Source organism: Labrus mixtus, chromosome 6 (genome assembly GCF_963584025.1).
Source record: "Labrus mixtus chromosome 6, fLabMix1.1, whole genome shotgun sequence".
In the NCBI taxonomy this organism is placed as follows: Eukaryota; Metazoa; Chordata; class Actinopteri; order Labriformes; family Labridae; genus Labrus; species Labrus mixtus.
In genome coordinates, this window is record NC_083617.1 from 18,029,297 (window position 1) to 18,047,751 (window position 18,455).

The 18,455-nt window shown below is 41.5% G+C and overlaps 1 protein-coding gene across 1 annotated transcript in view; it reads right to left on the minus strand.

Annotated features, from left to right (window-relative positions):
- Positions 1–2,829: 2,829 nt before the first annotated feature.
- LOC132975633 (uncharacterized) overlaps positions 2,830–18,455 on the minus strand; it is a 60,741-nt gene continuing 45,115 nt past the window's right edge. The window contains exons 3-5 of the mRNA XM_061040325.1: positions 16,938–17,074; positions 13,332–13,456; positions 2,830–10,540 (exon numbers count right to left, since the gene is read on the minus strand). Of these exons, the coding sequence (XP_060896308.1) occupies positions 6,117–10,540; positions 13,332–13,456; positions 16,938–17,074 (4,686 nt within the window). The 3' untranslated portion in view covers positions 2,830–6,116. The remainder of the gene's footprint in view (positions 10,541–13,331; positions 13,457–16,937; positions 17,075–18,455) is intronic.

Consider the following 18,455-nt stretch of genomic DNA (forward strand, 5'->3'; position numbering starts at 1 on the left):
AAAAAACACAAACCTGAGGAGGAAAGTTAATTTCCTCTAAAATGCCGCCTGGTTGTTATTTTAGTCTTGTTGGTGTTGAAACATCATTTTGCATGTGACCTGGGGTCTGGGCTTTAATCACTCCGCTTGTGTGTCTGATTACATTATGCAAAGTATTAACAGACAGTGAGCAGAAACACTAAAACACTCTGTTGATGATTTAACTTCTGAACTCTGTCAAAAAGGATTTTAAGAAGGTGCATTTTTGTATTTTCTAAAATAGTTTTTCATACTAAGCCTGTTTACACTAAATTTTGGGATGCTGCTTACATAAAGTAGAATGTAATGAAGGTGACTTTCTTGTTCACCTCATTGGCTAGTCTTTATTTCTTCACCTTTCATACAGAGATTCTGAAACAGTCTTGTTAAAAAAAGCTCCTCCTTTGTCTTTTACAATGAAGCAGACATCGCTGTCATACTGCTGTCCTAGCGCGTGGGGCTAAAGGTACACACAGAAGTCATTTGGCCTCTGTTAAACATCTGTTACCTCAGCTGCCCGATAAAGGCAGAACAACTTCGCCCCACCATTTAGCCTCTGTAAATATGAAACAAAATATAGCGCTGCAGACTCACCTTGAACATGCTGTGTTACAGGGGCTATTGTGTTATTGATCTGTTAGCTGCCTTTAACACAGTGAACCAACAAATCCTCCTCCTGGTTGCTGCTCTCATCAAGTTTAAAACACTGTTACTCACTTACTAAACAGCTACAAAACAACTCCTGCCTACCTGAACTCGCTCATTAAGGTCTATTTCTCACAATCCCCCGCGCCCACTACCCTCAAATGATGAGAGGCCCCTGGTCCTACCTTCACATCAGGGCCCTAAGTCACTAGCTAGACTCTTCTTCTCGGTAGATCTTCAGTGGTGGGATGAATGAGCAAACTCTATTCGGTCTTAAGATTCCCATTCCACCTTAAAAAAAATTTAAAAAGTCACACCAAGCTCTTTCATGAACACCTCTGCACTTAATGATATTGATGCTACTGATGATATCTATGATAATGATATTGGATTTTCTGGTTCTAGTTTTTCAGTTGTTGTTTTTCTTCAGAACAACCGCCTTACCGCCATGCTGGAAAATATAATTCACTCTTCCAATAATACTGGTATTGACAAGACAGGAATCTAGATTTTACTTGAGACTTACTGAACAGTTGCCTCAAAATACTTTAACAGCAGTAGCAGCTTTTGGCAACCCCTCCATACTGTCCAAACTACTTCAGCTGTTTCTACTAAACAAACCTCTGCACTAAGTTAGTCTTTAGTTAGGACTGTTGCTTTGTCAATTTTAGAGCTTCACTTATAGTGATCACCTAAAAGTCAAAGAATAAGCCATGAGAACCTTGTTGGCTGATGTGTTAAATGAGTCCATTTTAACTTTCTTGCCAAATGGCCTTGTCAATGTTTCCTCTGTGGCCTCAGCACTGACGCTTCCATGGAGGCAATGCAGAGGTTTAATTCATGTCGACGGCGGCTTTTTGTTCTCTCTGTTGTGCGTCTTAACATGGCCTTAAAGTAAAAAGATGTTGTGTCAATACTCACAGAAGACTAGCAGCTTTTCTGAGAGAAACAAATGAAGTCTAAGCTAAATCTTTTTCTTTTTTAAACAACAGGAAATGCACAAATACCACTATTGTTTCAAAATTGAAACATTCTGGACTTTTTCCCCCCGATGTTTGATTCTTTTGGTCCTTTATTAGTGCCATCTCTCTGTAAAATATTCACACAGGCCACCAGCCATATCTAACAACGCAATTTTCCTTCTGTCTACCTGGAGGCTCTTTTGATACATAAATCATTTTAAAGTTATTTTTGTAGGAAAATATCATAAATCTTTCAGCAGAGTTTGTTTCCCGTTAAGCCCCGTAGAGAGTGACAGCAGCCATAATGGCTCATTAATGGACGAGCTTTGTGTCTTTGCTGCTGATGAGGTACACAGCAAAACCACCGCTGAGGTTTTCGCAGCATGTTTCTGAGTAGTTTCTGCGGTTGAAGAGCAGGGAGCAAACCGTAATGCGCAGCCGCTGGTGCACCGACGAGTCTATTAACTCATTCACCGTAAAGTGCCGGCCTGAGTCGAAGCATCCGTCAACCTTTCTGCAAAAGTGTGCGGAGGAAAAGACTCACGTAGACGATAAGAAGCTGTGTTCAGGGCCAAAAGTCACATTCCCACGTTTGAAACTAATCTCACACAGTCAAGTTTTAATGTCAGAAGGTTTCTCGTTGGTTTTTAAAGGTCACCGAAGCAAATGACTGAGAACCATTGATTCGGTTATAAAGTGAACTTGGCTTGTCACACTCGCTGCATTTGATGCTTTTATGCCCCTAAGACACACACTTTAAATGCACGCACACACTCAGTCACACACTCAGACAGATGGAAATATTGTACGTACATATAAAGCACACACACACACAGCCCCAGGTGCCGAACATGTTGAGTTTTGACGCTATTTTAGTCATTGAACATGATGGTCCCAGCTGTCTGAGGGGCTTCTGGAGGCACACAGACACAAACACACACACACAAACACACACGCAAGGTCTCAGTCCCAAAGCATCTGATCATCACAGGGAATGTGTGTGAGTTCACTGTTTTCTATTTTTACCTTTTTTTTTTTCTGTTTAAAAAGTGAGTCAATATTCTCTGAATTTACTTATTCAGTCTTTCTGCATTTTCATGGATCGACTTTTTATCTGTTTATCAAGGACATGTTTGAAGGGGAGTCATTTTCAGGTGATGCTTTCTCTTTAGATGAAACACAATGACAACATAACACAGGGATGTTTAGTCTAATGATTTATTTTCATTTTCAGAGTGATTTACTTTTCTCCATGGATTTCATTGATCTATTGGTAGGGATAACATCTGCGGTTAAGAGTCTGCTCAAATTAGATTACACTAAAAATAATTTGCTAATTATTTGTTCACCAGATCCTCAAGACATTTCTTTGACAAAACTGCTTCCTGAAGTAACTCAAACATGGTGTTTTATACCATTAATTGATCACAAGGACTTTTAAAGACACCGTATGTACAACAGCTTTACAAGAGGACAAACAAAGTAGAGTTCATTTACTCGCTAAAATAGCATCAGAGTACATGATACAAAAACTTTGCCTCATTCAATTGAGACTGCTCTACAAAAATACATCTAATAACGGCTTCTGTTCTTCTCTAATTTAAACAGTTTGATCACAATAATAAATAAAACCTATGTCTTAGAGAACATATGGTTACAAACCCCTCGAGGTACAGGGAGGAGATTGAGCGCACAGTCATGCTGGCTAAATAACATTCTTGTGATTTCTTGCACTCAGAGCCATAAGTAGGAGGATCATTTGTAGGTTTTATGTTGCTAACTCTGTTCAGAATCACCTTAAGAAGCATTTCACCCTGGGGCCCACAGTGTAACCATGTCGTCATGACAAACAGAGCGGCCAGAGCTGCAGCAGAAAAACTGTAATGTTGAAACACTGTGTTCGAGCCTATGGCATCAATAAAAACCAAAATAATTTACAGTGCTCGTCTGAAATCCAAGCGAGAATAAGGATGTGGATCCACCCACTATATCAGCATCTTGAAGACCGTTTTTCATGCATATATTTTTTTATGTTTTGGTTTGTTTTTCATCGCCTTCTGCACCAGGATAATCTATAGTCACTGAGATGGATCAGCGCTGCCTGCTATGCCCCAAAGCCATCGCAGCCAGATGTTCAACTTCAGAAGCGGGAGAGAAAACAGAGGAGAAAAACAAATGAGCGGGTAAGTGTGGGAGTCACTCTGCTCTTCCCTCGTTGTTTCTCCTGCCAATCACACCACTAAAAGACTACAAGATTCCGAGGTACTGTCACATTTTATAAATAGTCAAGAATTTCTGCTGCATTTACTATACTTACTATACTTTTCTGCTGCATTTCCCAAAAAGGTAGCGTTAAAACCCAACTGAGGACAATTTTGAACTAAACAGAAGGTTTGATCCACACTTTATACTTTGTACTTTTGTCCTAACCCTGAGCTTTAAAGATGAAGTCCAACAAGTAAAAATGCTCAGATATAAAGGAACTACTAAGAATGAGCCATTTTAAATTCAAACATGTGATGTCTGCTGCTTCAGATTTTAATAAACTCTATGTATTTGACCGTTCACAGCCCTATTGAAGCAGTGTGTTCCACATGGCATGCTGAATCACTTGCCGGTTGGGCTTTGGCCTTTGTTTCCATGGATGACTCACTGAATGTAAAGTTATCCTCATTGGGGTATTTTTAGTGCAGTGGAGTGAGATTGGCAGAAAATCAACAGCCTGATACGTCAAGAGTAAAGGTTAGACGCTGCCGTCAGTCCCTCAAAAGAGCAAAAGATGTATTTCTAAACTTAAAATGTTGCCCTGTCGTGCAACAGTCACACCAGAGGAAGAGGCTGAGATACAGTTCATACACTAATGACAGCATCAGAAGGCGTGTTTGCTGAGATAAGACAATCTTTCTTCCACTTCAACTTACTGATGGGGCAGGTGACATAATAGAAAGATGAAGAGGGTCTTTGTAGCATAACGATGTGGTCTATGGATGCTTCAAGTGGGCTCTAGCGTCTAGGGCTAAAAGGCAAGCTAATGAGTAGAAGTGCCTTAATTATACATTCATAGGGTTAAGCAGAGCACACTCTGCTGGTTGATGAAATAATTATAGTTCTTGATTCTTCTAAAGCCAATGAGGAAGTGCAAAAAACTGCAGTTCAAGTGTCCACTTGAAGTCCTAAACACACCCCATATTAAAATGTCTATTTTGACAGCAGAAATAAAAATGTTTACAGCCGGGTACAAAAAAAACATTTTGGTCTGAATAGCCAATGTCTTTATTGGCACACACGTAAGAGTTATTCATAATAAGTGGCGTGGCTGATTGACTGTTGGGCTTGTTGTAGCTGTTTGTCAGGAGGCTTCAGAAATCAATAGACGGCTTCACTGAGAATAGGTCCATGTTTTATACAGCCTATTGAGGCGATGCAGGATACTTGTGAATATGATTAAATTTGCCATTTTCGGCACATTAAATATGTCTTTGTTCATTGAAGTGAAGTCAGTCAATTTTTGTGTGCGGGAGGCATGCGCTTTACAGGTCTGTAGTTCTCTAGCACAGAAAAAGATGCATTCTCACTCACAACTTATCAAACTTGTTCTTGATTAGTGCTTCATTATGAAGTTAGCAGTAGTACAATGAATGCAGTTGAATGATACAGTTTAACTGTTGGTGACCTTCCTAATGCGAGTCAGTTTTACCCCGTCATGACAACAACCATAAACATGAGGTTATCTTTTGGAAATGGTGGCATTGATTTATTTATTGATGGACATTTTAATTCTAACTCATACGTAATGGTCTTATCTCACACTGCTTTTAAAACGTCACTTGTTTGTTGACTACGGTCTGTTTTATAGCAAATATCATGGGTGAAAGAAGTTACAGAAATGCAGGTCGTCAGCTAGTAACTTTCTGCTGAGAGCAACATATCGCTGTTGAAAGTCATTCACAGGAAATGAAGGAAATCACTAACTGAAGTAGGAGGCTCTTAAGAGAAAAAGTGGAAATTTAACCAAGATAGAAAATCTGAATATCTTATCATAGAATGAAGATTCCTGAGGGTGTACAATGATTGATTTGTCCTTTAAAGTCACAGACCACGGATTAAATTTCCAAAAAGGTTTAAATCGAGCATGGCGCTTGTTGAACATTCAAAGCAGAAGCAGCGACTGATTTGTTCCGAATGAAACGAGCCCAGCTGTGTGTCCCCACCCTGATTTCTCTGGCTGCACACCTGAGGCTCATTTGAGCAGGATTGCAACTGATGAAGATAATTAGCCATCGTTTTTCCTGATGTGTGAATCAGTGCTTGGAGAGGTTTGACAGGTGATGAAGTTACCAGGGGTTAGGCCTTGAGAAAAACATGGCGCTACTTTACTCAGGTCTAAGGAAATTATTTTGCCTTGCATTTCAGACGAGCAGATGTGCAGAAAAAAAAAACTGCTGTCACCAGATGACCATGAACTCCTTTCTTTGCTTATTTTTTATTTCTTTAGAACAACATCTGTAAGGGCATGACTGCAGGATGGGGCGGGGGATACAAAGATGGGTGGTGACTTTGCAAGGGGTGAAACGCTGTTGCTAGTGGATACGGATGAGGGGCATCCAAGAGAGGCATAGGGGATGAGGCGTAGAAAGAAGCAGGAAGAGGTGGCGGAGGTGGCGGGGGAGCAGGGGTTGGATTAAGAGCTAAAGGCGAGAGATGCGGCGAGAAAGAAGGGAGAAAATGGGGGTAGGAAGGGACAGTTGGGTGCGAAGAAGGAGGGAGGAGGGAGAGGTGGTGCTGGATGATCGTTTGATGGAGGGAGAACGAGGAGGAGGAGGAGGAGAGGGCAGGCTGGAGGAGGAGAGGACTATAGAACGGGATGCAGTGTGGAGGGAGGGTGTGAGGAAAGCGAGGCCTCTTTTCTGCATGAAGATGCTCAAAACCCATCTCCTTCCTTCTCTCCCTATTTTCTTTTTCCTTCCTCCTCACCCACTCTTTCTCCCACTCTTCTTGCTTCTCCTTCACCCTTTTTATCTCCATCTGTTTCAGTTCCTCCTCCTTTTTCACCCTTTCAAGATCTCTTACTTCCTCTTTCTGCTCCTTAAGTATGCTCATAAGTGCGGGAGTGTTACTCGCGCTTCTTGCGATACTCACACCAACACCATTCAGCCCACAGCGATTACAATCAACAACATGATTATTGTGGAAATGATTACACTGACCATTGTCAATAGCGTCACAGTGATTTCCGTTGCTTTGATCAATACTCCTTTTGTGATCAGTTTCTGAATCAGAGAGGTTGTGACTCTGCAGTTTGGCTTTATCCACTTCAATGGAGCCATTTTTGGAATTTGTTTTGTCTGAATGATTACTGGCATTAGAGTCAATTAACATGTTTTTGAATTGACAATGGTCAGTATGTGTATCATCAGTGCTACAGGTAAACAGGTCTTTTGCTAGTAAATCCACAGGTGCGTTCGTAATGAATTCGTCTCTTCTTTTGGCTGAGTGCAGTTTGTTCACAAGAGGGGTTGGATGATCCTTGGAATTAGTCTCTGTACCATTACAGGGGGAATCGTGCGGGTCGTTTTTGTTGCAAATAATGTCACAAGTAGCTCTAAACATGCCACAGTCACCGAGGTTTTTATCCCGGTCATGGCTTTCATCACACTGCTTGCTGTCATTCGGCATGTTACAAGGGGTACAATCGCTGATATGTTTCTCATCGCAGCACTTCCTCTTTGCCTCGCCTCCAGGGGAGACCGGGCTTAATTGTCTGTGTTTATCAGCATTGCAGTTGCCATCTTTACTGTCATCACGGCGGCAGTTAGTACTCCGTATGTCAGTGGAGTCACAACTAAATGTTCCCTCTCCATTATTTGTTTTATGACACCCTAAGTGTTTTGTCGTGTACAGGACGTGGCAGTCAGTGTTTTTGTCAGTACTGTTGCCCTCTTGACTGCACACAGTTGCACAGCTACTGACACAGTTGTCCAGAAGTATTCCTGCTTGCCTACAAGAAGCCTGATCGATACCAGACTCAGAAGTCAAAGAATCACAAGGTATTCCCTGTGTCTCGGCACAAGTCCTCAACATACATGTGAGTCCACTTGGTTGTCTCCTTCCCCTTTTTAGTTTCTTCGTCGGTGCTTCCCCAGCCTCCGGTACTTCTATCTTCCTCTTAGCTGTTACCGTCCTCTTCGACATCACTTCCTTTGAATTGGGATCACCTGGGAGCGACGTGTCTGCAGAGGCCGGTTCAATTCTCAGCTGTGTTTCTGTCTGCCGTGCGGAGCAGCTTGGGGCTGGGCCTAACACTGGATTGCTGTGTCCTGCAAGTAGTGTTTGCCTTTGACTACATGCTGTTTCTCTAAAGGGAGCAGGGACAAGGCTAATCGCTGTATCGCATGCTGGTTCCTTGTGAGGTGCATCAACAAGACAAATTTCAGGCTTGCATGCTGCTTCACGACAGGAAAAAGAGACACGGCTAATCACTAGGTTGCACACGTTCTCTTTTGAATCCAGAACAGTTCTTATCTCTGTCTTCTCTGGATTCCTTTGCTCCTCATGTCTCTGCGATTCATCCTTCCCCACGTCTGTTTTTCTGTTCATCTCCCCCGTCTCTCTGTCATTCTGAACAGGGTCGGGTGTAATTGCAGGACAGCGTGGCATCTCTAAAACAGATCCAGGGATGGGGCTAATCACTGAGTTACATGCTGCCCCCCTGCTGAGGAGCTTTCTGAGCCCCTGGTCCCACCCCAAGGTTGATTGCTGGGATTGATGCTCGCTGGTCTCCCTTTTCACCTGTAGACACAGCTGGTTACACCGATTACACCGATTCACAGGAAGATTACTTAATAGCTCTCCTCTCTCTTCGTCATTTCTACCTGCCCTCTCGCGCTCTGTCTGATCTCCTCTTATCTTTCTCTCATCTGCCCTCATCTTCTTTTCTCTCCCTCCTACCAGCCGATGCACTGCAAGATTACTTAATAGCCCCTTTTCTCTTCTCTCATCTTTTTCTGTGCCCTCTCTTTTCAACCTCTCTTCTGCTCTCCCCTCAAACATTTGATTCTCAGAAAGACTAGTTGTTGTCCTTTTCACTCTCTCTGAGTCCTTTCTATCTTTCCCTTCTCCTCTTTTCCTTCTCCCCCTTTTTCTTATTCCTCTCCTTGCCCCTCCTCTTCTTCTCCTCCTCCTCTTTCTCACTGTTTTTTGAAGGCCTAGTGTTGGTGCGAGCTGGCATTCTGAGGAAACGGGAACAAGTTTTAAAGCATTTTCATCACGGTAGTTGATGTTTTCTGGAGCTGCGCCGACACTGTTATAACCAGCAACAAGTTCCACAGGATTTCCTGCCTGTCTTCCTTCATCCTCATCTTCCCTTTCATCTATCTTCCCTTCTCTTTCTCCCTCCATTACTTCCTGACTTTGTTGGTTGTTGGCTTGTTTGATCCCAGGTGGCTTTGTTCTCTCCATCCTTTCCTCCAGCACTTCTTTCTTTTCCTCACTCCCTTCCTTGGTCCTGTTAAGTGCTCTAAAGTCATACAATAGAGGGTTGATGCTGTAGGAGATGGAGGGCGAAGTCTTGGTGTAACTGACCATCTCTGACGGCCAGAGAAGAACCCTGGTACCGTCTCGGCTTAGCACAGGACAAAATGGCTCTTTGGGACGACTTGGAGTCAAAGAAGTTGAATCTTTGTCCCAGTTTGATGTAGAGGAATTGGTATCTTTGGGCTGTGTTTGGATTGAAGACTCTTTGGTCTCATTCAAAACAGAAATTGATTTTTGAGGCTGATTAGTTGAAGGGCAAAGCAAATCCCTCAGTCCATGGGTGGGGTTCATCTCACTCCCATTCTTCACATCGTGATCCATTTTTGTCTTAATGCCTCTGGATACCGAATTTTCAGTCACAACTGTGCTCACAATATCAGAAACCTGTCCTGATATCCCACTGTTTAAATAAAGATGAGATCCAGTCCTACTTTCAAGGCCAACTTGGTCTCCAGTCCCATTGTCATTACATAAGGAAAACTGGGCTCTGTTCCCAGTCATAACAGAGTCTCCAACTCTGATCACACTGGAATTACATAAAGAAACCTGGGCTCTAGTCCGAGAGACCGCTTCAGTTCCACTCTCAGTAGATATACTGGCTCCAGTCTCAGAGTGTTGGACCGCCATTTTACTGTCCACACTGCAATGGTTTCCAGTGTCCCACTGATTCACACCTAAATTGGCAACATTTGCAGGTACTGGAGATCTGAGCCGCTGATGATCAACTTTCTTCTCCAAATCTTTGGCTTGTTCTTGTGTCTTAAACCCCCCCTGCTTCCCCGACAGGTCAGAGCTTCGCCCGGCTTGGATGAAGACGGCAGCTGATTGATGGAGCAGGACGCAGCTCCTTTTGGGCAGTGAGAAGGATACAGGACGGACTCTGCTAAGGACAGACTTGATGCCTCCTTCTGGTCCACACACTGCTTTGCTACTGGTAACATTAATATCGGTAGTGTTTGTAATGGCAGCTGTGGTGGTTTGGACTTTGTTGCTGAAGTTGGTAACATTGGCTGTGTTAAAAATGGAGCCATTAATGGCAGCCTCAGTGGCAGTTGAACGGATGTTATTGGGAGTAATGGGGTTGCTTAAATAAGTATGAGCCCAAGGGATCTTGTTAAACTGGTGGCTTTTGTTAGAAGTGTAGAAGTTTGTTGTCTTATCAGTGTTCATGATGTTGTCACTGTTGCTATTGGAAGTAATAGCTGCTGCTGTCAGGTCGTTGTAGTCCATTTGGGTCTTTTTGAGGATGCAAGACTCGGCAGCAGTGGTAGCAGTGTTGTTGGCATCCATTTGGCCATACCCCCATTGTGTGTTGCTCAGGAGTCTGGTTTCCAGTGCAGGGTCCAAGGGAAGGAAAGGCTGGATCAGTTGAGTTTGAGAGTCTAAAGGAGGAGGAGAGAGCAATGAAAGGATTACACCAGATGACACTGGTTACATTTACATGCAAAACTTAACAGGATTATGTGCCTAACCTGACTCTAAAGTAAGGAGTATGAAAGCATACATGTTAAAGAATAGCTCTCATCTTCCAGACTCTCCATACAGTAAGCTGCTTATGCCTTTATTCAGCTTGCTCACTCTTTACCATTAATCTTTTGTGCTTTTAACATATCTGAATATGATTTATGGGTGTAGGATGCACTTGAGTAAAACATAAGCACTGAGCTGATTGTGTGGTACACTTACAAAGAAAGACACTTAGATTAAGGAATTTATTTTTATAACATGAAACATCAATATTTCTATATCCATCTTAAGCTAAATGTGCTGCCAGACATTCATCTGTCTATACATCAGCAAGGCAGATGATTCAGACAATTATTCCCTGAGTGAAAAATTTAAGATGACTCATAACTTTAAAAAGTTTTCATTATGTGCCTTCTTCTGTCAGATCAGAAACTCCCTTGTGGTTAACATGTGAGTTTGAGAGGGACACCTGCAAATGTATTCTTACTCTTCCAGCACTAAATGTGAAAATACATTGAGCACTTGGGGATTGTTGATTTTAAATGCAGCTGACAAACTTTTTCTTTCACTTCAACTTTGAAATGAGAACAGAAAACCTTACTGAATAGTGAGGGATGTAGTCTCAGAAAGATAGGGCTGAGAGTTGATTGTTTCTTTAAAACCCACATAATTGCTGCTGCCAGATTTCTTGTTCAAAAGGAATCCATCTTGCACCCTAAAATACTCTCGAGATGAACTAGATGGAGCCGTTATCACCTCCTAGATTAGAACGAATCCAGACTAAAAGACAAATATAACTGGAGGAGTTTACTCTTAACTCAAGTGTTTGTAAAAAAGTGAGATTGTTATGCTCAAATTTTGCAGCTGAACACCAAAAATAATCGAATGCAGTGTGACATCCCTTAAATAAACATGTTCTTAATGTTTAGTTCCTGTTGAAACCCCTTTAAATGAAAACTTTTAACAATAAAACAGCTATACACTTCTTGTGAACATTCAACCATTCAAATTCACACACCCAGCCACAGCAACTTATGCTTGTTGATATATCTTCATGAACATTTTGAGGCCTCATGTTGTGGCGCTATTGACCTACACTGTTAAATAAAGAAATGCTCCCAATATAAGGCCGACTGCACTGATATAAAAGGGGTTGAGAGCAAACTTATTGCATTAGTATAGCTTAATATAGCTATATGAAGCATGTCCATAGTTTGAAAGCTAATGTAGCCTGTATGTCAGGAATAATGAAATAAATAAATAAATACAAATATTTCAGTGATATTGTGCATGAACTCTGCGATTTAAAAAACGCTGTTAGAAGAGGAAGTGGTAAAGCGAGTTTTTGTGCAAATCCTTGTGAAATAGAAAAAGTTGGGTGCTCTTAATGTACAGCCATGATCTTTTACACATTTGGTCATTTAACAGGGCAATAAATCGACAAGTTCATGAAAAGCAGTGTTGTGACAGATCTTGACAGCGTAGGCGAAAGTTGTCCTGTTGTCCTTATTATTTATTCAAATTAAAGGACAACAGGACGGCTCACCAAAAGTGAAGGCAAACATTTTTGAGCTACCCTATACTACCCGGCTGCAGTATCAACATGTCTCAACAAATGAGACATGGCTCAAAACACATTGACATGCTGATTTATGTGTTTATTTTAATGAGAAGTTTAGTTTCAATTTGTTTTTGATGCTGTAAAAAAAAGGTATAATGCAATGATTGACAGCTCTATTGACAAATGCTGCTCCTGCGGCTCTGTGTGCACCGGATAAGCAAAAGAGTAACATTGAGAGGGAACCTGAGAGATCTTTGTTGTTTTATTGGTAAGTTACATGTGTGGTAATGGATGGTGCAGGACTCTCATATTGCCACTCCACCAGCCTCCTTCATTTTTTGTACAACAGGAGGAGTTAGAGACGTGTCGTCCATCTTCACATACAGTCAGTGGATTAAATGTGTTTCTGTGAAGATAATCATTTGTAACTTTCTCTTCACTAAAGATGCTTGTCAGCTATGTCACATCCTGCAGCAGCTATGGTATACAGGCCCTGTAACGTCTCCCCGTATGGCTGGTGCAATGCAAGGAAGTGTTCATGTACCGTTAACTCCTTACTCATGCCTCTCTTTTTGTGGAGCACTTAACATAGATCTGGGTTATGCACCTCTGCTCTTTTTATCCTGGAATCTATAGCTCTGTATTACCTCAAAGGTCAGTCCTGTCAAGATTGTTTCCAATTGGGCAACAGCAGGAATTTGTGGAAGAAAGTTCACCCAAGTTGAACAGTGCACTGATTTATTACAAATCAACTACATTTCTGCTCTTCTATTGAAATCATTTGGTTTCGGTCTGAATTCTGCCCAGTGCAACCGAGGCCCTAGAGCCAATTTTCATTTAGCGTATAATTGCCTTGTACATGTTCGTGTTGTTAAGTTGTTTACCACTTCTTCCCCAAACCATAACCTCTCATCCCCATGGATTTTATCTCATTTAGGCAAATCCTATGCAAAGATTTCAGAGCTGTTCATTTCGTCTCTTAAGTCTGCTGTGTGATGAAAATGTTCCAGCATTACTGCAGCAGACCACACTCTGTTTAATCCCTCAATATCAAGAGTGATATCTCCATCAGCAAAACCAAACACACACTCATTAACTATTTAAGCAGCTCACTGCTTGCCTTTTTAGGCTGATATGATTCTTACTTGTTCCCAGTGTGGAGCCGCTTGTATGGATGTCTGCCCAGTTCTCCATGAAGGCTGGCCTCATCTGGTTTGTTGGTTCGACTGCCACTGTGGTGGACCTGAACATGGGACCAGAACCTGGAGCACTGAGGAGAGGAGGAGAGAAAAGGGTGGGGGATGGGAGACCAAATTTAAGTGGGGAAGTAAGTAAGCAAAAAGGGAACAAAGACAGAAAGAGATGAGGTTAGGAGGAAACAACGACACAAGTAACGATGAAAAGGAAAGACCAAAGAGGAAAGGAAACAAGGGATGAAATAAAAAAGGAAAGAAGTAAGGGATAAAAGAGATGGGTGTGGTTGGGTGCAGGAGGAAAACATTTTAACAGGTGCAAGGAGTGAAAAGGGAACCAAAAGGAAAGTAAGAGAGCCAGAGAAAGGAACCAAATATAAACAAAGTGAGGGAAGGGAAAAAAGGGGAAAGGGTTTAAGGATAGGAGAGGAGAAGAAGAAAAAAAAGATAAGAAGACGAGCTGAAATGAGGAAAGAGGAGAAAAGGAAAGTGTGAAAATAAGAGAATGAAAGTGTTAAAGAAAGTAGTAAAGGAGAGGTGAAGATGAGGCAAAAGTGGAAGTAAGAATTAATGGAAAAGAAGAGGGTATATATAGGAAGAAGTATAAAAGTGGGGATAAGGCTCATCGGTTGAAGGAAAGAGGGAGGTAAAGGGTATTGAGTAGAGCAGGAAAGTGATGAGACACATAAGGACAAAAGTAAAGGCAGGTTAGAACATGGAGAGGAGAGAGAAACAATACAAAAAAGGAAGAAAAAAAAAAAAAAATGACCAGCAATGGGGAGAGCAGGAGAGGACAAAGGGAGAGAGGAGAATTTTCAGCAAATGGATTCAGAGGAAAAGAAAAGGTGAAAGGAAACATATGAGAAAGGGGAGCATAGGAAACAAGGAGACAGGCAGATAGAGGAGAGCAGAGCTGAAATCAATTTGTTCATGCGTTTCTCTCTCTCTCTCTGTCTCTCTCTCTCTCTCTCTGTCTCTCTGTCTATCTATCTCTTTGTGCCATGAGCCAAACTGCATTGTTACAAATCTGAAAATGGCGATGACAGCCGACACGATACACAAGTCTGTGTGTGTGTGTGTGTGTGTGTGTGTGTGTGTGTGTGTGTGTGTGTGTGTAGTGAGTGGGTTCAGCTGCTCAACGTGATTGGTCAGAAACACTTCATGACCTCACTGATTATCCACATTAAACACAGCAGGAAGCTTTTTATTGTTTGCCATGCTAACGCTCATGGTAACCTAGGTGCCCGTTGGTGATTTTCTTCTGTGTTATTTTCTCTCATGTTCAATTCTGTGAAACAAACATGTCAGTCAGCACATCGAGTGTTTTTTTTAAATATAGGTTGGACCAAAGTGTGCAGGCAGACCTACATTTAGACTCAAAGTTTCATGCACAAATTTAAAAGTCATGGATGTTTGATCACGTCTTCAGGGACTATTTTCTTGGCGGAGACTTGCGCTCTTTTTTCTTTTTGCGTGGGCGTCTACAGGTTTTGACTTGCAGCTCTGAGCTCAAATCTTGCATTCATGTGGTATCGTATTTTGGGAAAGCGAATTTCGTTTGGTAGGTCGCCAGATGAACTCTCTTCATAGAAATGAATTCCATAAAAAGAAGAAACCAAAATACATCATCATCATCTTATTCTAGATCTTTGTTTGTTTATTGTTTGTCTAAAAGGTTTGTTTTGCTCTTCTTTCTAATTTCTTTTCTATTCTTTTTTTACTGTTTTTTATAGGCAAAAACGAGAGTGCAGAACTGTTTGGAAGCCCGATTTTTACTCCCAGACGACCAGAACATGAACATATAGCGGGAAAAAAAGTGATATAAAATTTCCATCATCTATAAAGTCACTTCAACAAACATATTCAAAAGGTTTTCTTGTAGTTATCAGTATGAAATCTGCAATGTGATGTTCAAAACTTAACGGAAATGAGAGAAAAAACTACACAGAAAAAGTGATATTAAACACATCACATTAAACAGAATTCTGTGTAGCTGTTTGCTGTGCTATAAAACAATGTTTAAAGTGAATCCTGATCAAATAATGATGGCAAACATGGATGTTTACGGTGTATGTGAAGATAAATCAGTTTCACTTTCTCCCACCTCCAAGGTCTTGCTCCTGTAATTATTCTACAGCCTGAAGTTATTTTGTCCCTACACCACTACAAGGTCTACTCTGCATGCCGTAGGGCAGGGATCATCAACTACATTTGAACAGGGGCCAGCTTTATTCATGAAAGACACTGTGGGGTCCGGATTTTAAAATATGCTTGCACATAGGCCTGACATCTGTCAAGCCTGATGTGAAGAAGTTGGTGTCAGAGGGTACATGTAAATTCTCCCATTAACTTTTTTTTAAAGATATAGTTGGGCGGTTTTGGCCTTTATTGGATACAACCGCTGAAGAGAGACAGGGAGGAGAGAGCGGGAGATGACATGCAGCAAAGGGCCGAGGTCGGATTCAAACCCACGGCCGCTACATCAAGGACTATAGCCTCTGTACATGGGGCGCACGATATAACCACTAGGCTATCCCCTTCTCCTATTAACTTTAATGTAAGTATTTCAGCCTTGTGATATAATTTTTTTTTTTTTTTCTTCAAGATTTCTTGTTGGGCTTTTTGTCCCTTTAATAGAGAGATAGGACAGTGGATAGAGCTGGAAATTAGGGAGAGAGAGTGGGGAACGACATGCGGGAAAGGAGCCAGAGGCTGGATTCGAACCTAGGCCGCCCGCTTTGAGGACTACAGCCTCCATACATGGGGCACATGCACTAACCACTGCGATAATTTATTTATATGTTTTATCAGCCAAGATAATTTATATTCTGGGGGCCGGGTGTGGCCAGCAGACTTTCCAGTTGATGGTCACTGCTGAAGAGGGTCAATGAGGATGTAGGGCCCTACAATGTTTACACCTTGAACTGATGATACGAACACCGGGGCTTGCTAACTTGATGAGTGTGGTGAGGATGTTTCATCTAAGTTAAGGGACTAAAAATAGCTGTGTTTGTACAAGGCCGGTCGGGCTAAGTGGTAGAGTGGGTAGTTTCTAGCTGGAAAGTTGGTGTTGGATCAAAGTGCCTGCAGTCCACTGAACCCCAAATTGCTCCCAAGAGGCATAGCAAGCAGCGTATAAATGCAAGTGAATGGGATTAGATAATAGTGATGGGCACTTTACATGTCCTCTGCCATCAGTGTTTGAATGTGGTGAGACATGTAAAATAACTTTTCAACATCAAATTATTTGCTACAATACTGAGCCTTTACACTGATAGGTTATTAGTACATTGGTTTTGTATTTTCTGTCCTCTTGTTATTGTAATAATGAGGAACACATCAGATACTTAACACTGGTGCTCTAACCTTTATTTGATATATGTCACTATAAGCTGTTAGGGATCTTGAGTAAACAAAGTGAACACAAGTTTCTGCCCTAGGTTGCGTAAATTATCAGTAAAAAGGACTCCGAAAGCTTCCACATTATATAACATTGCTGTGTTCCTTTGTAGTTTGTACGGTATATTCAGTTGCAGTGTATAGGCACGGTTCACTCACCACTCTCCTGTCCTCCTCTCCTCATCCTTGTGAAGCCTCCTGAGCGCTCTCTGCTCCCTCTTCTCCTCCCTGCGTCTCCTCTGCCTCCTGCAGGCCAGCGCTCTGTAAAACTCCCGCTGTTTCAGCTCCTTGAGGCGCTGAAGAACAAGCACACGGATTATAACAGTCAGTGGTATGAAAATTAGAGGTTTGTGGATAATAGTAGAAGCAGCAGTAGTGGTATTAGTAGATGTATTTTATTTTGACAGAGGGAATAACAAGGTCACAATGTTAAGACTGTAAAAATGAGTTTGTCTGAATATGTTGATCAGGCAGAATTTAGTATGTATGTATGTGTTAGTGTTGAAAGTTTATCTGTCTGTCAGCAATTATTTATCTGCACTCTGTGTAAGTAATATTGTGTGTGTGTGTGTGTGTGTGTGTGTGTGTGTGTGTGTATTTGCGTGTGTGTGCGCGTGTTTGTGTGTGTGCATGTGTGTTCTTTGCTATATATTTATGTGTGTTTACTAAGTCAGCCAGTGTCAGCTTTAGTACAGTCCAGACCAGCTTAATTCAGTTACTGAGCTCTGTCTGCAAGCTCAAGATACTGATATTGTGTGGGTGTGGATGCGTGTGTGTTTGTGTTGGTGGTGTAAAAAAAAACAAAAAAAAAAACATACCAGTGGGTTCCTATCACACACAGACACCAACGAATAGATAGACGGACTAAAAAAGATGGACGGATAAAAAAAAACAAAGGAAGAGGCAAGAAGATGGACGGAAGGTTTTTTTTTTTAAGCTTGCAGGATAGCATCAGCTTTTTAAACATGTGTACACACAGCGTGGGTGGAGTGGCAAAGAAAAGGATATAAAAACCACAAACTAGTGCTTTGACAATAATCACAAATTTAAATCAAACCTTCATGAAACTGTCAGTGAAAACAGTGAGCATCAGAAGCTTCAAAACATGCTAACTCTTTTTGCAATAGCTACATAATTTGAATTTAAATGTATCAAAATGTGAAATGAATCAAGAAAGCCTATTTGGTTTTCCTTTTAAGTGCAAGTTGTTCTTTACATTGGGTCAAAGACACACTGAGACCATGTTTCATGAAACAGCTTTTTCTCCGGCTATAACTGTGTGACCTTTCCGCAGCGTCTTTAAAATGTCAAGGCATATGTTCCTTTAATGTTACACGCAGCCAATGAAAAGAAGGGTTTGATCGTATGACTTGGACATCATAGCCGAGCTGAGCACATTACGACTTATGATTACTAATCTTACCTTTCCTGAAGGCAGAGATTGATCTGCTGTTAAGATTGATTCTTTTTTTGTTGGGAAATTAACCTAAAATGACTATTCTAGCAGCTTTATTTGTGCAAGTAACTCAAGTTTAAAATCAGTTTGCTCATTTAATCTGAACGAATCTCCAAAGTGAAGAGGTTATTTGCACTTGTGTTGCTAATGGGGACTCGTGCACCAGGTGAAAACCGCTAAACCTTACCAAGGACAATACCCGCCCTACACATTGATACACC